The sequence below is a fragment of the Pteronotus mesoamericanus genome, unplaced genomic scaffold (genome assembly GCF_021234165.1).
Source record: "Pteronotus mesoamericanus isolate MK-2021 breed Mesoamerican mustached bat unplaced genomic scaffold, CSHL_Meso_final scaffold_99, whole genome shotgun sequence".
Classification (NCBI taxonomy): domain Eukaryota; kingdom Metazoa; phylum Chordata; class Mammalia; order Chiroptera; family Mormoopidae; genus Pteronotus; species Pteronotus mesoamericanus.
Window position 1 is genome coordinate 46,810 of NW_026555330.1, and position 16,657 is coordinate 63,466.

Sequence of the window (16,657 nt, forward strand, 5' to 3'; positions counted from 1 at the left end):
ATCCTGCCAAGCTTAATATGTAGTTCTCCTAGGGTCTTTCAGTTTTTACACTATTGTAACAATGAGGCTGATAATTTCTTCTTACGCTTCTTACAATACCATTTATAATAACTCACAGAAATGAAGGGTCTAGACAAAAATGTGAACAAAATTTCTAGAAAGAAAATCATAACACTTTTGTGAGATATTAACAATGATATAAACAATGGAGCTATGTCATGTTCATGAATTAGAAAAGTCAGTATTATAATGATGCTCCCTCTCTCCAAAGAGCTACAGACTGAGTGCAGTCCCACTCCAAATAGTCTCAGGAGAGTTTGATGTAGTTGATCATTCTTTCTTCAGACACTTCCATTTCTCGTTTCTCATACCTTATCAGCAATTCCTTGTCAACACTTTTGCTACTAACTTACACAACCTTTAAGATTTGGCATGTTCCAGGGTTCAGCCTTAGGCCATTATTCTGTTTTCTGTTTATGTTGTCTCTTCTATTTGTCTATGACTCTGAATAACACATACAGTATATGATGATTCTCAAATTTTTATCTCTAGTCCAGGATTCTTCCCTGAGTTCCACTCATACATCCATTGCTTTTTCACCAGTTAAACTTAAATGTTAACTAGGAATCTTACATGACCAGTACAAAACTTCTTGCTACTCCTCTCTAAGAGTTGATTCCTCTCTTTCCCACATTCCCTACAGCTAATCAATCAGCAAGCTTTTGGGGCACTTCCTACAAAATACATTCCAAATGTGACCACTTCTCAACACCTCCACTACCACCATACTAGTCTAAGCTACCATTACCTCTCACCTGGATTCCTGTTTCCCTTGCTTCTCAACTGTTGTCCCCTTACTGCCCCTGGGGTCTGTCTACAACAAGCCTGGTGGCAGTTTGGACTGTCAGTCCCCCTTCCAGCAGTTGCTTGGAATCCCAAGGCAGGTCTGGCCATCTTTGGCTCCTGGGCAGGGAAATTCCTAAACCCAGAAGGTCTGAGGTTTCTCTCAACTGAATGTGGGAACCAGGAAAAGACCCTGACTGGATGCAACCATTTTACCCCAAACCAGGCAATCCGCTTCAGGGATTCTCGGGCTCGGAATCATGAGTGTTGGGAATGGGCCTGGACTCTCATAGGAACTCCTGTGGTCTCGCAGTGATTTTAGGGCTCTCCCTAGGGGAGCTGGAACATGTTAAAAATATCCTTCCATTGACCCACCCTCCTCACAACCAGTTGCCTGTTTTCCAAAACTGTCTACTCTGGGGTGTGGTACTTAGGTCTGGAAGCCATGGGGTTTACAGGGTGACCCAGAAACCTCTCAAATGAAGCCTGGGTAGGTCCAACAGGCCCTGGATACTGTTCCTGCTAAATCTCAGGGCAAAGACAGAAAGAACCCACCTTCCTCCTACTGGCTCCATCAGTCCTCCCCAGGCCTTGGTTCTCAGTCCTGGAAACTGGGTTCTCAGTCCTGTCATCTGGGATAAAGCAGGCCCTGGACCCCTGAGAGCGAAGCCCTGTGGTTCTCCAGTGCATTTCCGAGCAGCCCTTGAAGAGCCTGCAGGCTCCCTGCACACTGGCCTGCTGCTTCTGCCAGCCCGGGGCCCCTTCCTGGCTCTGATGGTGGAAGAACCAGCAGGAACTTGGCATGTACTTGACTGGGTTGCCTTCTTGCACTCTTCACCGGCTTCCTCCCTGCTGCCGCTGCCTCAGGCCACCTCTTTCTATAGTCCCTCCTGGAGGGCCCGGGTCCTGGGCCCCGAGCTCCACCCATTTCTCTCAATGCCCAGGCCGGCCCGGCCGAGCGTTCCTCCAGCCCGCCCCGCGCCTCCTAGCAGCCCCTGCGCGAGATGGCGGGTCCGACCCCTGCCGGCACCCCGAGCCGGGGTTCTGGCCTAGGTAGGGGTTTTCAGCTGCGTGGTTCCGGGAGACCGACACCATTGCTTTGGCTTCCCGCACTGTTTCTTTTCCTGCCGCTGCCGATCCAGCCTACTCGGGAGCCGGCTTCTCACACCTGCCAGCCCCGAGTAGAAAATTAAGGCGAGACTGGGGGAGCCGTTCAAGCTGGGTGCCCTTTCCCTACCGGAAGGAATTGGATACACATGACCTCTTGCTTTCCTCTGCCTGCACAGCTGATGCTGCCAACGCACTCTAGCACCATTTCTTGCCCCTACCCGCTCTGAGAAAGCAAGAATTTTCTCACGGGGTTTCGGGGAAGGTTGCAGAAAGGGTGCACCTGTCATCTTCGCGCAGCTGAGTCCCCGCGCACGCCGCCGCGGCCTCCTTGGCAAACTCATGTCTCAATGTGCAGGCCACAGGGTGGCGCCAGCGACACAGCGGAACACTGTGGTCAAAGAGTGACCACAGTGGCCTATCCATCTCGGAGCCAGGTTCTAGCCACTAGTTAAGTGTGAAGCTAAGAAAAAAAAAAAAAAGTATTAATGACTTTCTTAAATATCTGATTTACAATAGAATCTATTAAAACTTCCCTGTTAAAAATAGAGAAATGATCGATGAGTGCTGGCAAGCAAATTTGCAAACTAAGTAAAACTATGAATATTCTATGGATTTACAATATCCAGTACTTTAGGGGGCATGGAGGGCAGAGGAGGGTAAATGAATGAAACAATTTCTTCTGAATTATTCGAGGAAATACAAAACAACTTATCTTCAATGTATTCCTTTTACTCGAAGATGTACCCTAGCCTATTCTGATACGGCCAAATTCACAGATGAATAGATGAGGTATAAATAAACTGTGCATAAGTTTGTTGCCTGGATAAGATACAGTGTGGTTATCGATATTTCTTACACTCTCTTTGCCTTCTCTCACAGAGCGCTCCCTTGGCAACCTAGCACCACTTGTTGATGATAGTCATAAAGAAGAGGCAAGGTCTTTAATGAAAGTTGTCATAAATCCTGCCCTACTTCTACAATATACCAGGATTCAGAACATCTCAACATGGGCCAATGTATCCATTTATAACACATAGCTTTGCCCCTAACACCCATGAGTATAAGATAAAGACATAAAAATTTACCTATGGTTTATTTGTGCTTTTGTGTCTTTGGTACACTCAGATTTTTTTTTTTTTTTTAAATCCCCAGGGCAGTGTATCATGATTTGGGATGGGTGAGAGAGATGGCTTTCTTTTGTAAACTGGGAGAAGGGTGTGTGGGAAACAGTAGGTAGAAAAGGAGAACCAGTTTCGAACATTCACAGCAGGCGTGTTCTTAGGCAGTGCAATACGATGAAAGAGTGCATAGGGAAATTGATGATCTGGAGCTGGATTTCCTCAAGCAATTTACTTCTCTCACTAACTAGTGAAATTCTAAACCCTGACTTTAAATTTCAAGTCGTCACCTTTCATAAATGTACCACCAGAATATGTGATGTTCCCTCTCCCTCATAGCTAGAGAGAACAATTTACATCACAAAGCAGCATAAAAAATCTTACTTGATAAGCTGTTAAAGAACATTCACAGCAATATCAAGCTTATTGTCCTGTCTGAAATGGACCTCTGTGTGTGTGTTTTTTGTTACCAACTTGTTTTGTTCTCTGTTAAATATGTCCCTAGAAGTGTTATTGACTCCCAAGGCTTTAAAAATTGTTTCAGTGACTTACAAAACACTCAGATTGGACTCTCTGGAAGCAGAAGCCAGGAAAGAGTACGGGTTGCAAGATGCTTTTTAGGGATGAACCCTGTGAATCAAAGAGTGAGGAAGCAGGATTGAACAGAAGGAAAAAGACTACACTGAAAGCCTGATAAAGCTTTGACCAACACCGGAGGAGCCCTGGAGCAAATACTGCTCACGAAAGTCCTATTTTGAGCTGTAGTGGCCTATTTCGTTCAGGCAGGAGATGCAGGGGGGTTCTGGGTAGGGCATGACTTTAGGGGAGGCAGCTGAGGCAGACCCCGAGGAGTTAACTGCCACAACAGCTGGACAGCGTCTGCTGAATGCATTCCTTGCAGCTGGTCATCAAGTCCTTTTTTGAAGAAGGATCTGTGTGGCACATCTCCATGTTCACCATCATCCACCACTGCACCATCTGAGTCCACTGTACCATATGAGTTTGGGGAGCACCTCTTCCAGAATTTTAGTGGGCTTTTCTTTCTGAGGGACAATATAGAAGAGTGGAGACAGTGGAACAAACCAGCTCCTATTGCTGCATTTAGACTCGGGGTCACCATCGCTGTGATTGTATTGCCTCAGAGTCTAACCTGGTGGCGTGACCTCAATTCACATTCCTGAGGGTCCTGAGTACCTGCTCGCTAAGCCCTTCCAAGCCTGCAGTTGCTCTCCCTATCTAATCAGAGTGACAATTGGGCATCCCAATGTATTACCTGAGTTCCATACCTACTCCTCCCTAAATCCCATTGTGTAATAGAAGCTTTATGTCTTCTTGCTGATTAGTATCAATCATACTTGTCAAGACAATGACCCCTCTCTTGCCTACTGCTCCTAGACACAAGGAGCCTGAAGTGCCCAGGCATCACGATGTGTCCTGGGTGAAAATGTGCCCTGCAGAACCCAGAGTCGTAGGGGCGAGAAACACAAAATCCCACCGTTGATCATTACGAGCAACAAGTGTGTGATTGCCCTTCCACTCCATGAATCCTGGACCCATATGTTCTCTCTACTGGGGTCACAGTGAATATACAGCATCCTGGAGAATGGCACCTCTACTGTATCTCCCGGTTGTTCCTTCAGCAGGCTGTCCAACTCCTCTAGGCCAGCCAGTCAGCAGTTTCTGGGTGGAGTGGTATGTGATCTGACCACGTCCTGTGGTCATGGCCCCCTCCTGCATTTTCTTCGATGTGAAGTTGCTGGCCTGGTTAGGTACTGTGTGGTTCAGGGGTCCAGGCCTGAGCATCAGGCACTCCACAAGCCCCTGGAGAGGGTGCTGTGTGAGCCCCTGTAGGCAGGAAAGGCAAACCCACACCTGGAATACATGATGATTCCTGCAAGGAAAAAACTGATGGCCCTTCCAGGATGGAAGGGGTCCAGTGTAGTCAATGGGATACCAAGCAGCTGGTGGTATCCTCAAGGTATAGCATCCCAGCAGAGGCTCAGCCTTGGTCTCTTTTGCTGGCAGGCTGAACATTCAGCAGCATCAGTAGCTACAGGAGCCTTGGTGAGAGTCCATGATATTGGGCCCATGTGTAGTCCCTATCTCAGCCACTGTAGCTGGTCTACTTATGTTTCCATTAGGCTTACTCTCTTAACTTGGGGGATGTTCTCTGCTTAATGGGTGATACAAAGATCTTCACACCTCATGACCACTGCCCCATGTCCACCCATATCCTTCTACCACACACGTCCTTGTCCTTACCCTTCCAATCTTTCCTCCTCTTACATTCCTAGATCAGCCAATCAGGGTGTTTGCCGCTGCCTGGAGTCTGGATATATTCTAACCTTGGGTCATTTCTCTGTATGCACAAAGTGGGTGACTAAGTTTGCCACTTGAAACCCTACCAGTTGGGATCACTCTACTCACCACTATCTTCAAAGGCCTCCCTTGAGTTGCTGTAAATTTTGAATTTGCAGACACATATTGAATGGGTCCATTTCAAACTTTTTTTCCTCCCTTTTCAGCTGGTCATAAGGGTTTCCCATGTAGTCACGGGTGCTGGTTGGTGCCATGGGCATCTGAGCTACCTACCTGCTCATACAGATTGTTTGTGCTCTCTTGTCCTGCTTCATCTCAAAAGTACTATTTTTGTTAAATTGTCCCTGAGCCACACTGACCTTATGACTTGGTAGATCTAACTATACCTAGCTCACACTGGGCAGTTCTGTCCTCATTGTCACCTAGTGATTGAAAACAAAACAAAATGAAATGAAACAAAATTCTCTCTCTACCTGGGGCCACGAAGTACACTAAAAGTTGTTTTTTAAAAGGCAGATAAGTCTCTGTTGCAGATCGCATAGCCTTGCTCCAGAATCACAGGGGGCTTGCACTGTGATTCTCTAGCTGGGTCTTGCCACAGAGTCTGCCGCAGCACCTCTTCTCTCCACTGATACTCCCAGTGCCACAAGGTTTGCTGCATTACGGCCCAAGTGATAGGGGCTTCTTGAGTTCCAGCTTTGACCTACTGAAAGCCCTTCTGTCTAATGGTTAAGGCAAAGGTGTAATGGCCACTGTAAGGAGAAGATATGTTGACTGACCAACGAAGCAGGCAACTCCATAGACTATAACAGAATTCATCATAGGGTGATTTACATATAGGAATATTGGGTTGGAGCAGAACAGATGACCCAGCAGTCTGCACAGATTCTTCTCTGCTACAGACGCTTGTTTCTGTACTTTTTTAAAGGTATAACTCAGGTACTAATGATTGACAAGACAAAGGAACAAAGAGTGCAGTCCATGCCGTACTTCCTGGTGGTCTTGTGATAGGTGATTGCTTATAATCAATACTATCACCAATTTGGTTATAGTCACTAGCTACATGTGGCTATTTAAATTCAAATTAATTAAACAAAATTAAAAATTTAGTTTCTCAGTCACACTAGTTATGTTTCAAGTGCTCAGTAACCACATGTGGTTTATGTTTCCAGTACCAGATGGAATAAAAATAAAGAGGAGTGAACCCTTAAATGTATAGGGACAAGTGCCAGGGAGAGGGCACCTGGCCTCTGGAGGGAAATTTGAGGCCTGGGCACCCACCTGGAGGAAGTATGAGGTGGTGCCAGGCCTGACCAGACCCAGCCCTAAGTCTCGGGGAACAGGCAGGCAGGCCTCAGCTGGGGGGACTCCCAAGAACATATTCCTGGCACAGCTATAAGCCGGAGATAAGGGTAGACTGAAGTGCATATTATATTGTTCAATTAAAAAATTGATTTAATTAAATCAATTATTTAAGCATTAAACTACGTATTAGGAAAAAAGTGTGACAACGATCACAAGCATGGGGTGGGGAAAATCTGGAGAGGAAGTGCAGAAGAGGAGAGTGGGGAAGGAGGAAGCACTTCATGGTGCTTTAGCTTCACTCCAGGTCATTGGAGATCTGTCCCTGTCCCTTCTCCCCCGACCTTCTGCCCTAGGGAGCACTGTCCCTGAAATTCTCCACCCTGTGGGTGCGGAGGAGCTCTCTTCTCTGGGTGTGAATGTCACTTCCGCTTTAATTTCCAATCCCTCAGGGTGCAGTCTTCTACCCACAGTCCCTTTCCAGAGTCTTTGGGCCTCTTTTCCTATGGGACTTCCTCCCTGCACTTCCCCTGATTTCTCTGTTTCCCCAGCCCACAAGACAGCATTCTCTGCGATCAATGAAACTTCTGCCACTGCCTATGATCATATCCTTTCATTAAAACGTTGGAGTTGTTAGACTTCTATCAAGATGATAATTACTGTACTTTTTTCTGAAGGTGAGGGCGAGAGGACATTCTCATTGTCCACAGTCTAGGGAAGCAGCAGGCTAAGGTGCTCTCCCATCTCCTTCAAGTCCCAAGTTGCTTGAAGGTGCTCTCAGGTGGTGTGGGTGTTAAAGGTGAGCCCTGTCACATGGAGCCAGAACAGAGGCTAGGCTGAGATGTGTCTTTGTTTGGCAGTAGGTGGCATTTTTTTATAAACCAAATAATCTGGAATTAGGTTCTAGGTTTGTTAGTACCCTTTTGGAGTGGCCTTTCCTGCAGCTCTTCTTGTTCCTGACATTTTAGCTCTTCTTCTGAATATCTGTCTTCTTGAAGGAAGGAATTTACCTTCTTTCCATGATCAGACTCCAAAGGAACTTCTAAAATCCACTTTTTCTTCCTTTGCAGTTTTTTATGTATTACCACATAGAAAACAGTGTTCACCAAAAATATTATTCCCACTGCCAGACTGAGCAGGACATGAAACCAGTCAGGAGCTGGTGATTGGAACCCTGTAAAAGAGAATGACAAAGAGAAGAAGTGCTATTCAGAAACCAGGGGGATCTGACTAAGTTACGTTTGAAGAGAAGGCTGCCCGAGATCTGCCACGCCTGTCCCCTTCGGAGACGCCAGTAATTCAGGGGGCAGGCAGGGGCTGGAGGCGGCTCCAGCTGGGCCATTGGGTGTACAGACAAGGGGCGGGCTCCTCCCAAGGCCTAACTGCCAGGGCCCTGTCAGTGGGCTTTCTCTCTAGTTTCAGAGACAATTGCTCTTTCTACTTAATGCTTGAAATGGCTTTGAATTGAAGATAAACTTTTTTTCCCCAAGGAGTTTTTGTTCTCGAACTCACAATCCCTTGACCTCAGCCAGATGTAGGTATCTGGGCAGGTGTCAATGTGCAACCCACAAAATCCCCATGTCACCAACCTACTGCACAAGGTCCTTGGTTCTCAAGACCTATGACAATAGATAAGAACTCAATATATCATTGATTAGATTGTTGGTGAGAGAGAAGGGGGAGAGGGATGGGGTCAAAAGAAGAGACAAAGAGAAAGAGAGAAAGAACAGAAAATATAGGAGAAAAAAAGGACAAAAAAAAAAGGAAATAAATAGAGAAAGAAAAGGAAAAAAATAAAAGGAAAAGAAAGAAAATGTAATGGTGTTTACAAGGAGATTAGTGAAGTTCTGAATCAAGAGTGGAAAGGCCTATTCATAGGACTTTCTTTTCCGGGCCATGAACAGACCACAGTCCCATAGGAGCAGAGGGAGCATCTTCCCTTGAGCCGGTCAGTTCCCATCATTCTCACTCACCAAGCACTCGAAGCTCCAACATGGGGCTGCGCTTGATGACATCTCCATCTTCCGTGGTGGCCTCACACCAGTAGAACCCAGAATCTTCTCTTTCAGCAGTTCGTATCTGGTAGTCAGAGGATGGGGTCCTGTTCACCAGCATCTGACTTGCCATGTAGAAGGAGAAGTAGAGCTGCACAGGAGGGCTGTGGAGGAGCAACCTTGTTTCACAGCTCAGGTTGATGGGATTCCCCTCTAGGAGGGGGTGTGGAGAGGATGCTCTCAGCACCGGGGCTGGAAATAGCTCTAAAGACAAAGTTGACAGTTGCCTGCTTCAGAGTCATGGTCTTTTTCGCAGGAGACACACTCCCCCTACCCCTTTGGGAATCTGTCTCTAGACAGTGCATCCATAAAACACAATTTTTTCTACTTACAGCAGAGAGACATTCTTAGAGTTTCCTCATAGACATACTTACCAGCTTGCTCATATCTTACTGGTGAGAATCCTCTACACAGTTGTTCATGCTTCCCTGAATAGCCATGTTATTTATTATATGACTATGTCTTTGGGTGATGGTTGACCAGGAGTGGATACACCCATACCCTGGCCAGTTCAGTGTTTCATCACTTGTGTTCCTGCCTCAAAAGATAATCTGCAACAGTAATTTCTTTCCCATAGGAGTTAACTATTTTTCAGACAGAAAAAAGCTGCTAGTGGTTATGAGTACAGAGGTGAAGTCCATGAAAGAGTCACAACAGAAGCCACATGCAACTGGAACAGAGGAAACTGCTTAGACAGCAGATGTTAAGAAAGAAGTGGAACCAGAGAGGCCACGTCTCCCCTGAGATATAGACAGAAAGAATAACCAAGTCCTAATGTCTTCCTGGCCTCTCTTTCTAGCAGGGGTGCCCAACCTTTTGGCATCTCTGGACCACACTGGAAGAAAAAGAGTTGTCTTGGGCCACACACTAAATACACAAACACTGATAAAAACTGATGAGCAAAAAAAGGCCCGTGCATAATTTTCGTGATATCCACCACCACAGATAAGAAAAAAAAGTCCTTACATGTGGCCCACAGGCCACAGGCTGGACACCCTTGCATAGAGCTTTTATGAGATTCCATGGGTTATTTTCTAATAAATCCCTACCTACCTTGAGTGGGTCTCTATCCCATACAACTAAAATAAAATTGATGAAATGTATCCTCACTATGCACTGGCCTTGAAACTAGCCTCTGAGTTTATTTACAGCGCACCATGGTATTCTAGAAAGAGCAACAGACTGGACTGAGAAGACCTCCATTCTTGTCTCCACCCCCCACCCCTCTCCACCCTGCCAGCCACTGGTCATCTTATGACCTTCGGGAAGACAGGTTCCCTCCCTGGAACTCAGCTTCTTCACTTGGAAAGTGAAGCAAGCATTTGTGATGCTTTTACTGGTTCTTAAAACTATAGCTCCATGACTATTCAGATACAATACCTTTAACAGTGATATTTACTCCTGCTGATGTGAAGCGGGGCCTTCCGTACAAGCCTGAGCAGTGATAGATGCCACTGTGACTCACGTTGGTTTTCAGAATGGTGTATTCGGGATTCCCAGGAGAAAAGGTAAAGGTCTTGCCATTGTGGTAGAAAAGCATCTTGTATACCAGCTTGTTCTTCCATCCATGACACCTCAAGGCCAGAGGCTTCCCTTCAGTGATGACTCTGCTAGAGACCTGCAGGAGTAGCCAATCTGGAAAATGGGGACCCAAAATGCATGTGTACAGTGGCAGAGGTACCCTTAAGGAAGCCAAAGCTGAACATGGGGTTGCGGGGGGGCTTTCTCTTCCTCCTTGAACATCCCACCCTGGAGCTCTGCTGAATCTGAGGCCTCTCTTCCACTCCTCAAATATCCTTAGCTCTGCCAGAAGAAAAGTAGTCTTTACCAGCAGCCACAAACAGAGCTCCTTCTTGTCTTCTCTTACTAGATCTTAGAGGTTGGTTGGGACAACAGTTTTATCATAGGTGGTAGGTGGTATGCTAAGATGACCCCAGTAAAGCACACCTTTGTCCAATCCCCTTCTGGCCACCAGAATATGACAAAGGTTATGGGATGTGCTCCCATGATATTGTTAACATTGTACAAGACTCTGTCTTAGCTGTCTGGACTGAGAGTCTCCTGCTGGCCTTGAAGAAGTGAGCTGACTTGTTGTGAGAGGGCCTGTGAGAGGCATATGGTGGGGGTCCCCAGCTGACTGCCAACAAACAGGCAGAGACTTCAGTCTCACAGCCACAAGGGACTGAATTCTGCCCAGGACCACGTGAGCCTGGAAGACCCCCAGGAAGGACCACAGTCCAGTAAACACCCCAATGGCAACCTCAACCAAGCATCCAGCTAAGCTGTCTGGAGACTCCTGTCCAATGGAAAGATAATTAATGTGTGTTGTTTTAAGCTAAGTCTGTGATAATTTGTTACATAGCAATAGAAAACCGATAAACTCAACTCCTGACTAATTTGTTCATAGGATCACATATACTAAAACAAACACACAAATGGCAAACATATCCAAATATATTTATGCTTCTAAATTAACAGAAATACTCACATATGTGCACATCAGTGATATAGCTGGTAAAAACCAGCTCCTAGTCAAATGGGCCCTCATTTTTGATGGATACCTCTACACATAACCAAAAATGCCTCTTTCTTCCTTCCCTGAGCATTTAGTTTGGCTAAATGAGGATGAGGTTCTTAAAGAACAAAAGCAGAGAGGAGACAGTAGTGCTTCTTCCCCCTCTAGAACTTACCTAAGAATGGAAAGCAGGCATTCCAGTGCTATATGTAGCATTATTTTCGGTCTTGGATGCTACTGTACGTGCTTCTAAATGTAATGAACACTCTTTCCTCCCTATTCCTGTCCTTAACCAAAAGGCACTCAAAGACTGTGCTGCCCCAAAAACAGACACGCTTGCTTTATACCTACACAGACACAGCGGGAAATTTTAACAAAACTCCATCAGAAACTGTCCAAAATACTAGTGATGATATAAAATATTTGAATGGCACAATTAATAGACTTAGTTTTATGGATTTACACAGAATGCTGTACCTCAGAGAAAATTCACATACTTTCCAAATGCATATGCAACAGTTATACAAACTGAACATATACCAAAGCACAAAGCAATTTTCCACAAATATCAGGAAACCATATCATATTTAACACAAATTCTGACCAGAATGTCATAAAAGTATAAATCAATGACAAGGGAAAAAAACACCCTCCAAAAGCACTTCTAAATAAATCAAGAGTAAAAGAAAGAAAGAAATTTATAAATAAAATTTAAAATATTTAGCCTTAAAAGATAATAAGAGTATTACATATCCAAAATTGGGGGATGTGGCTTTTAGCAGACATTAATTTTCTACTCAAAAACCATTCTCCCCATCTTTATCACTGTGGAGTTAGGATGGAGACACTCATTTTAAACCACAAGATTAGGACTTGGGTCCACAAACCAGCTGTATTTTCTTGGTCTCAGGACACACAGGTTTAACTGAAGTGACTGAGAGCCAGTGTAACTACCATTGAATCCTCCACTGCTCACTAATCGTGGCAAACATCTTTAAATATGGTATAGAGAACATCAACCAAAAAGCTTGATGTATTGTACTGCAGTAAAATTAAAAACTTTTGCTCACTGAAAAAGAAAACAATATAATCAGATAGTAAAAAAGACAGGCCAAAGAGTAGAAGATATTTACTGTACTTGAACAAGGACTCATATCCAGAATAAAGAGCTCCTACAAGTCAATAAGGAAGAGGCAGATAACACTTTTTAAAAATTGGCCAAAAAACCTAAGCAGGTACTTTACAAAAGAGCATATCCAAGTAAATGATAAAAGTGAAAAAATACTCAGTATCATTAGTCATCAGGGAAATGCAAATTAAAACCATAGTGTGATACTACTGCACCTGCCACAGAATGGCTACAGTGAAAAACACAGGAAACACCCACTGTTGAGGAGGAACAACCACAACTCTCACACTGAGAGTGTGTTGTGGATGCCAACCACTTTGGAAAATTAAAGCTGAATAAATACGTATTTTGTGACCTAGCAATTCCACTCTTAGGCATATTCCAACAGATGTTTAATATGTGCACCTAAAGATATGTCCAAAAATGTTCACAGTGATCATATTTGTAAGAGGTCCAACCTGGAAACAACCCAAAGGTCAATCAATAGAATGGATAAATATGGAGTATTATACAGTGATGAGAACTAACTGCACCTTTATAACATCTATGACTCTTACAATCCATGTGAGAAAAAGAAGCCAGATACAAAGAGTACATATGACCCCATACTATATCCACTTACATGAAGTTAAAAAACAGGTGAAAACATACGGAGTTAGAAGTCAGTGTTGAGGTAGCGACTGGAAATGGACTAGAGGGAGTTTCTGTGGTTCTGGAAACATTTATCTGGGTGCAATTTACTTAATGAAAATTCACTGATGTGTGCACACTTAAGGTTTGTTGTATGTTATACTTCAATAAAATTCACATTAAAATATCATGTAAAAATATATAATTGTTGACTTGGGAAGGAATATACCTGCCAAGAAGGACTCCTTAGGGTTAACTGGGCTCAAATTCATAATCAGACTCTAGCAGCCATTGCGTACGGGGGTCTCTCATGCACTCTGCATTTCAGGGGAAAGCCATGAACTGACCTGCCAGCTTCCTGCACTGGGTTCTTGCTGGCTAAGCCAACCCTTATGAAGGAGTTCCTGGAATCAACTTTCAGCCACTGGGCTCAGACCTGCCTCATCCAATTGGAACTGCTCAAACTACACAAAGTCATGTGTTAAAAGAGTAGTCAGCTCCCTCACCTCTCTAGCATAGGAGTTGAGTCCCAGAGTCCTAAGGGACACAGGAAGATTTCCTCCAACATTCTTGACATTTCCTCCAAAAGCAATCTAGTCCACATAAATCTAATTCTGCCTCCAGCATAGATTCAGTTTTGCATTGTCAATTACATGGAAGTTTTAGCTTAATGCTTTTGAATAACTAAATAATCCATTTGAATGATTTGTTCTGAATAATGAAACACTTTGCCCTAAAGAGTACTGCAGTCTCCATCTCTTAACAAGTAGAAACCTCTTACAGATTTAAGGAGATGGTAGGCTTTTGTTCTGCTTTTATTCATTAAAGTTTAAAATAATAAATAAAATAACTACCTAAATGAAATTAAATTAAAGTTAAACGAATCAATTACATTAATTAAATAAATTACATTAAATAAATCAATTGATTAAATTAAAATTAATCAAATGGATAAAAGTAAGTGAAATAAATTAATAAAATAAATTAATTAAATTAATTGAATAATACAATAAATATATAAAATTAAAAATAAATAATATACTATAAATAAAATAAAAATTAAATAAATAAATAAAATGAAATAAATAAATAAAATTAACTTAAATAACTAAATAAAATTCATTAAATTAAATTGATAAAATTAAAACTAAAATAAAATAAAAATAAATTTAAATAAAACATTAAAGAACAAATAAACTTTCACAGTAATTCTATGTCCAGAAAATTATCTTACAGCTATACCTGAAATGTGCCCCAGATGATATGTATAAAGATGCTTATTGCAGCATTACTTGTAAAAGCAAAGCATGGAAACACACTAGAAGCTTAGTGTTAATGGTTAAATCAATTATAGCACAGCCATAAAGCAGACATTTGAATGTATGATGTATACCTCTATTAATATAAACAGACCATAGTATTTTAAGTGATAAAAGGTATAGGATGATACATAGAGTATTCTACCAACCACTTTTTTTAAAGTTTATATTAACAGTTTTGTTTCTGTAGAAGCTGACTAGGTGTTTGGGATGGGAGGGAGACTTTATTGCTCATCATTGTACATTTCTCCAAATTAGTATTATTTACTATGGGCAGGTATAACTTTTAAACAAAACTAGATAATTCTGAATAATGATAAACTCTTAGGGTCTGAGTTTTACTCCTGATACCCTACTCACATCTACCCCAGTTGGAATGTTTGGGGACACAGTTTAAGGACTCTAATGTGATATTTTGATTATCTTGACTTTATTGCACCTGTTAGCCACACACAGCTGAGACTCACACTCATATAAATCAACACACACACACACACACACACACACACACACACACACACACCCCCGCCCCATCCCCCACCCGACATCCAGAAAGGCGAAAACGCAAAGGAAGACCTTGTGAATTCCAGCCCTCCTCTCCACGCCATACCTACCTCTGTGGACTTCCAGCAGTGTGGGGTCACTTGGCAGCAAGTCACCTCTCTGGCATCTGTATTCACCAGTGTCATTGACACTGGCCGCAATGATTCTGTAGCTGCTGGTCAAGGTCCCAATGACTGTGCCATTGAGAGACCAGTGTGTAAACTGGTCCCAAGGCAGGCGGGGTCCCTTACACCATAATGTTACATTTTCCTCCGAAAATACACTGACCCACGGAGGCTGCAAGGTGATCACGGATTTTGCACGGTCTGCTTGGGGGGAAAATGGAAACAAAAACAGGTGGAGTAAAAGGAAAGGCCCTGAATAACTGGGGAGATTTTGTGGATAGCACAATGAAAAAAATGTATATTTACATATTAGATTGAAAAATAAGCAAGTGAGAACCTACAAATGCCAGCCATGAAGGATGTCTAGATCCGACTGCAGAGGCCTCTGTTCATGTTATGAAACCTGGGTGTTGCCAATTTGGGATTCCAAAAACCCACAGTGAAGCGGGGTAAAAAATGAAACAGGGTTTTAAACTGGTGCGACTAGGTTCAAGTCAATTTCCTATATTATCTCTGAGGGTTCATCTCAAGCCTTAATTAGCATCTGCACTGGAAATCAAGATTCAACCCCCTCACTTCCTAAGCCCCCAGCACATGCTTGATTCTCTCTGAGGAGAAAAAAAACAAACTCAATTTTCTTGTAAAGGGGACTAGTTTGGAGGATACTGTAAAACTCAGCAGAGCTCCTAGTGCATGTTTGCAGTTCTGGCCCTTTCTTGCTACATAGGCATTAAGTCCAGAGGTCAGAGCTCATTTAGAGTATCTTAGAGGGAACCCTTAAAACCCAGGACATCATCAAAATCATACTCTGAATATAGGAGACTTCATTTAATTTACAAATCTTTCCCTTTTCTCTCCTCTCCCCATATAGTCTTCTCTAGGATAATGAAACCTATCTTTTGGAAGCAGGGCGGTGCCAGAGGAAGAGAAGCTGAGTGAGACACGACTCACCTATTTGCCCACCAACTGGAACTGTAAGGCACCAAACAATGGAGACATCATCAGTTCATCCATGGAAGAAGAAAAGATAGGGAGAATTAGGGAGACAGACTTAATACAGATTTTAAGGGGCCAGCTTAGGTCTCTTTAGTTTCTCTCTGCCTCCTTTCCCAAAATCAGGTACCAATGGTACTGAAAAGCCTACAGGTGGTGATTGATGGGGTTTTATTTTGACATGACGCTTCCAGGCTTAATAGTACCTCTGAGTCTCCCTTCCCATCCTTTTGATAAAATAAATACAAACAAACCATGGAAGCACAAATATAGTTAGCTGTTTCCATACTCATGAGTTCCAGCCTAGGTAACCAGAGGAACACAAAAAAATCCTGAGTTCCCTTAGCTAGTGCCTGCCCCCTCTAGTTACCCTCTCTAAGCCCAACTTACCCCAAAGGAGCAGAGCTGTTAAGAGCCACATGTTATCTCCAAGGTGAGGGGACCAGTGACATCTGTAACGTGCAAGACATTGAAGAGAATCTGCTGAGGCATCTGGAGCCAAGATTAGGAAGGAGGAAGGAAATGGCCTCTTCTGACTATTCTCATCATGTTCCTTTTCTGGGAAACACATCCAGAATTCTTAAGGCATGCTCTTCCCTTTCCCGTGTTTCTTAGCCTGTCTCTCCCCCAGTTAGCAACTCTGGGTTTGGGGTTTAT

The 16,657-nt window shown here is 43.4% G+C and overlaps 1 protein-coding gene across 1 annotated transcript; it reads right to left on the reverse strand.

The window, feature by feature from the left end:
- Nucleotides 1-7,588: 7,588 nt before the first annotated feature.
- Nucleotides 7,589-16,421, reverse strand: FCGR1A (Fc gamma receptor Ia). Its single transcript, XM_054564783.1, has 6 exons — nt 16,391-16,421; nt 15,959-15,979; nt 14,954-15,208; nt 10,127-10,381; nt 8,666-8,950; nt 7,589-7,866 (listed from the first exon to the last, which is right to left on the reverse strand). Exons 1-6 carry the CDS (start codon nt 16,419-16,421, stop codon nt 7,589-7,591), a joined length of 1,125 nt encoding a protein of 374 aa, XP_054420758.1.
- Between the last annotated feature and the right edge of the window lie 236 nt (nt 16,422-16,657).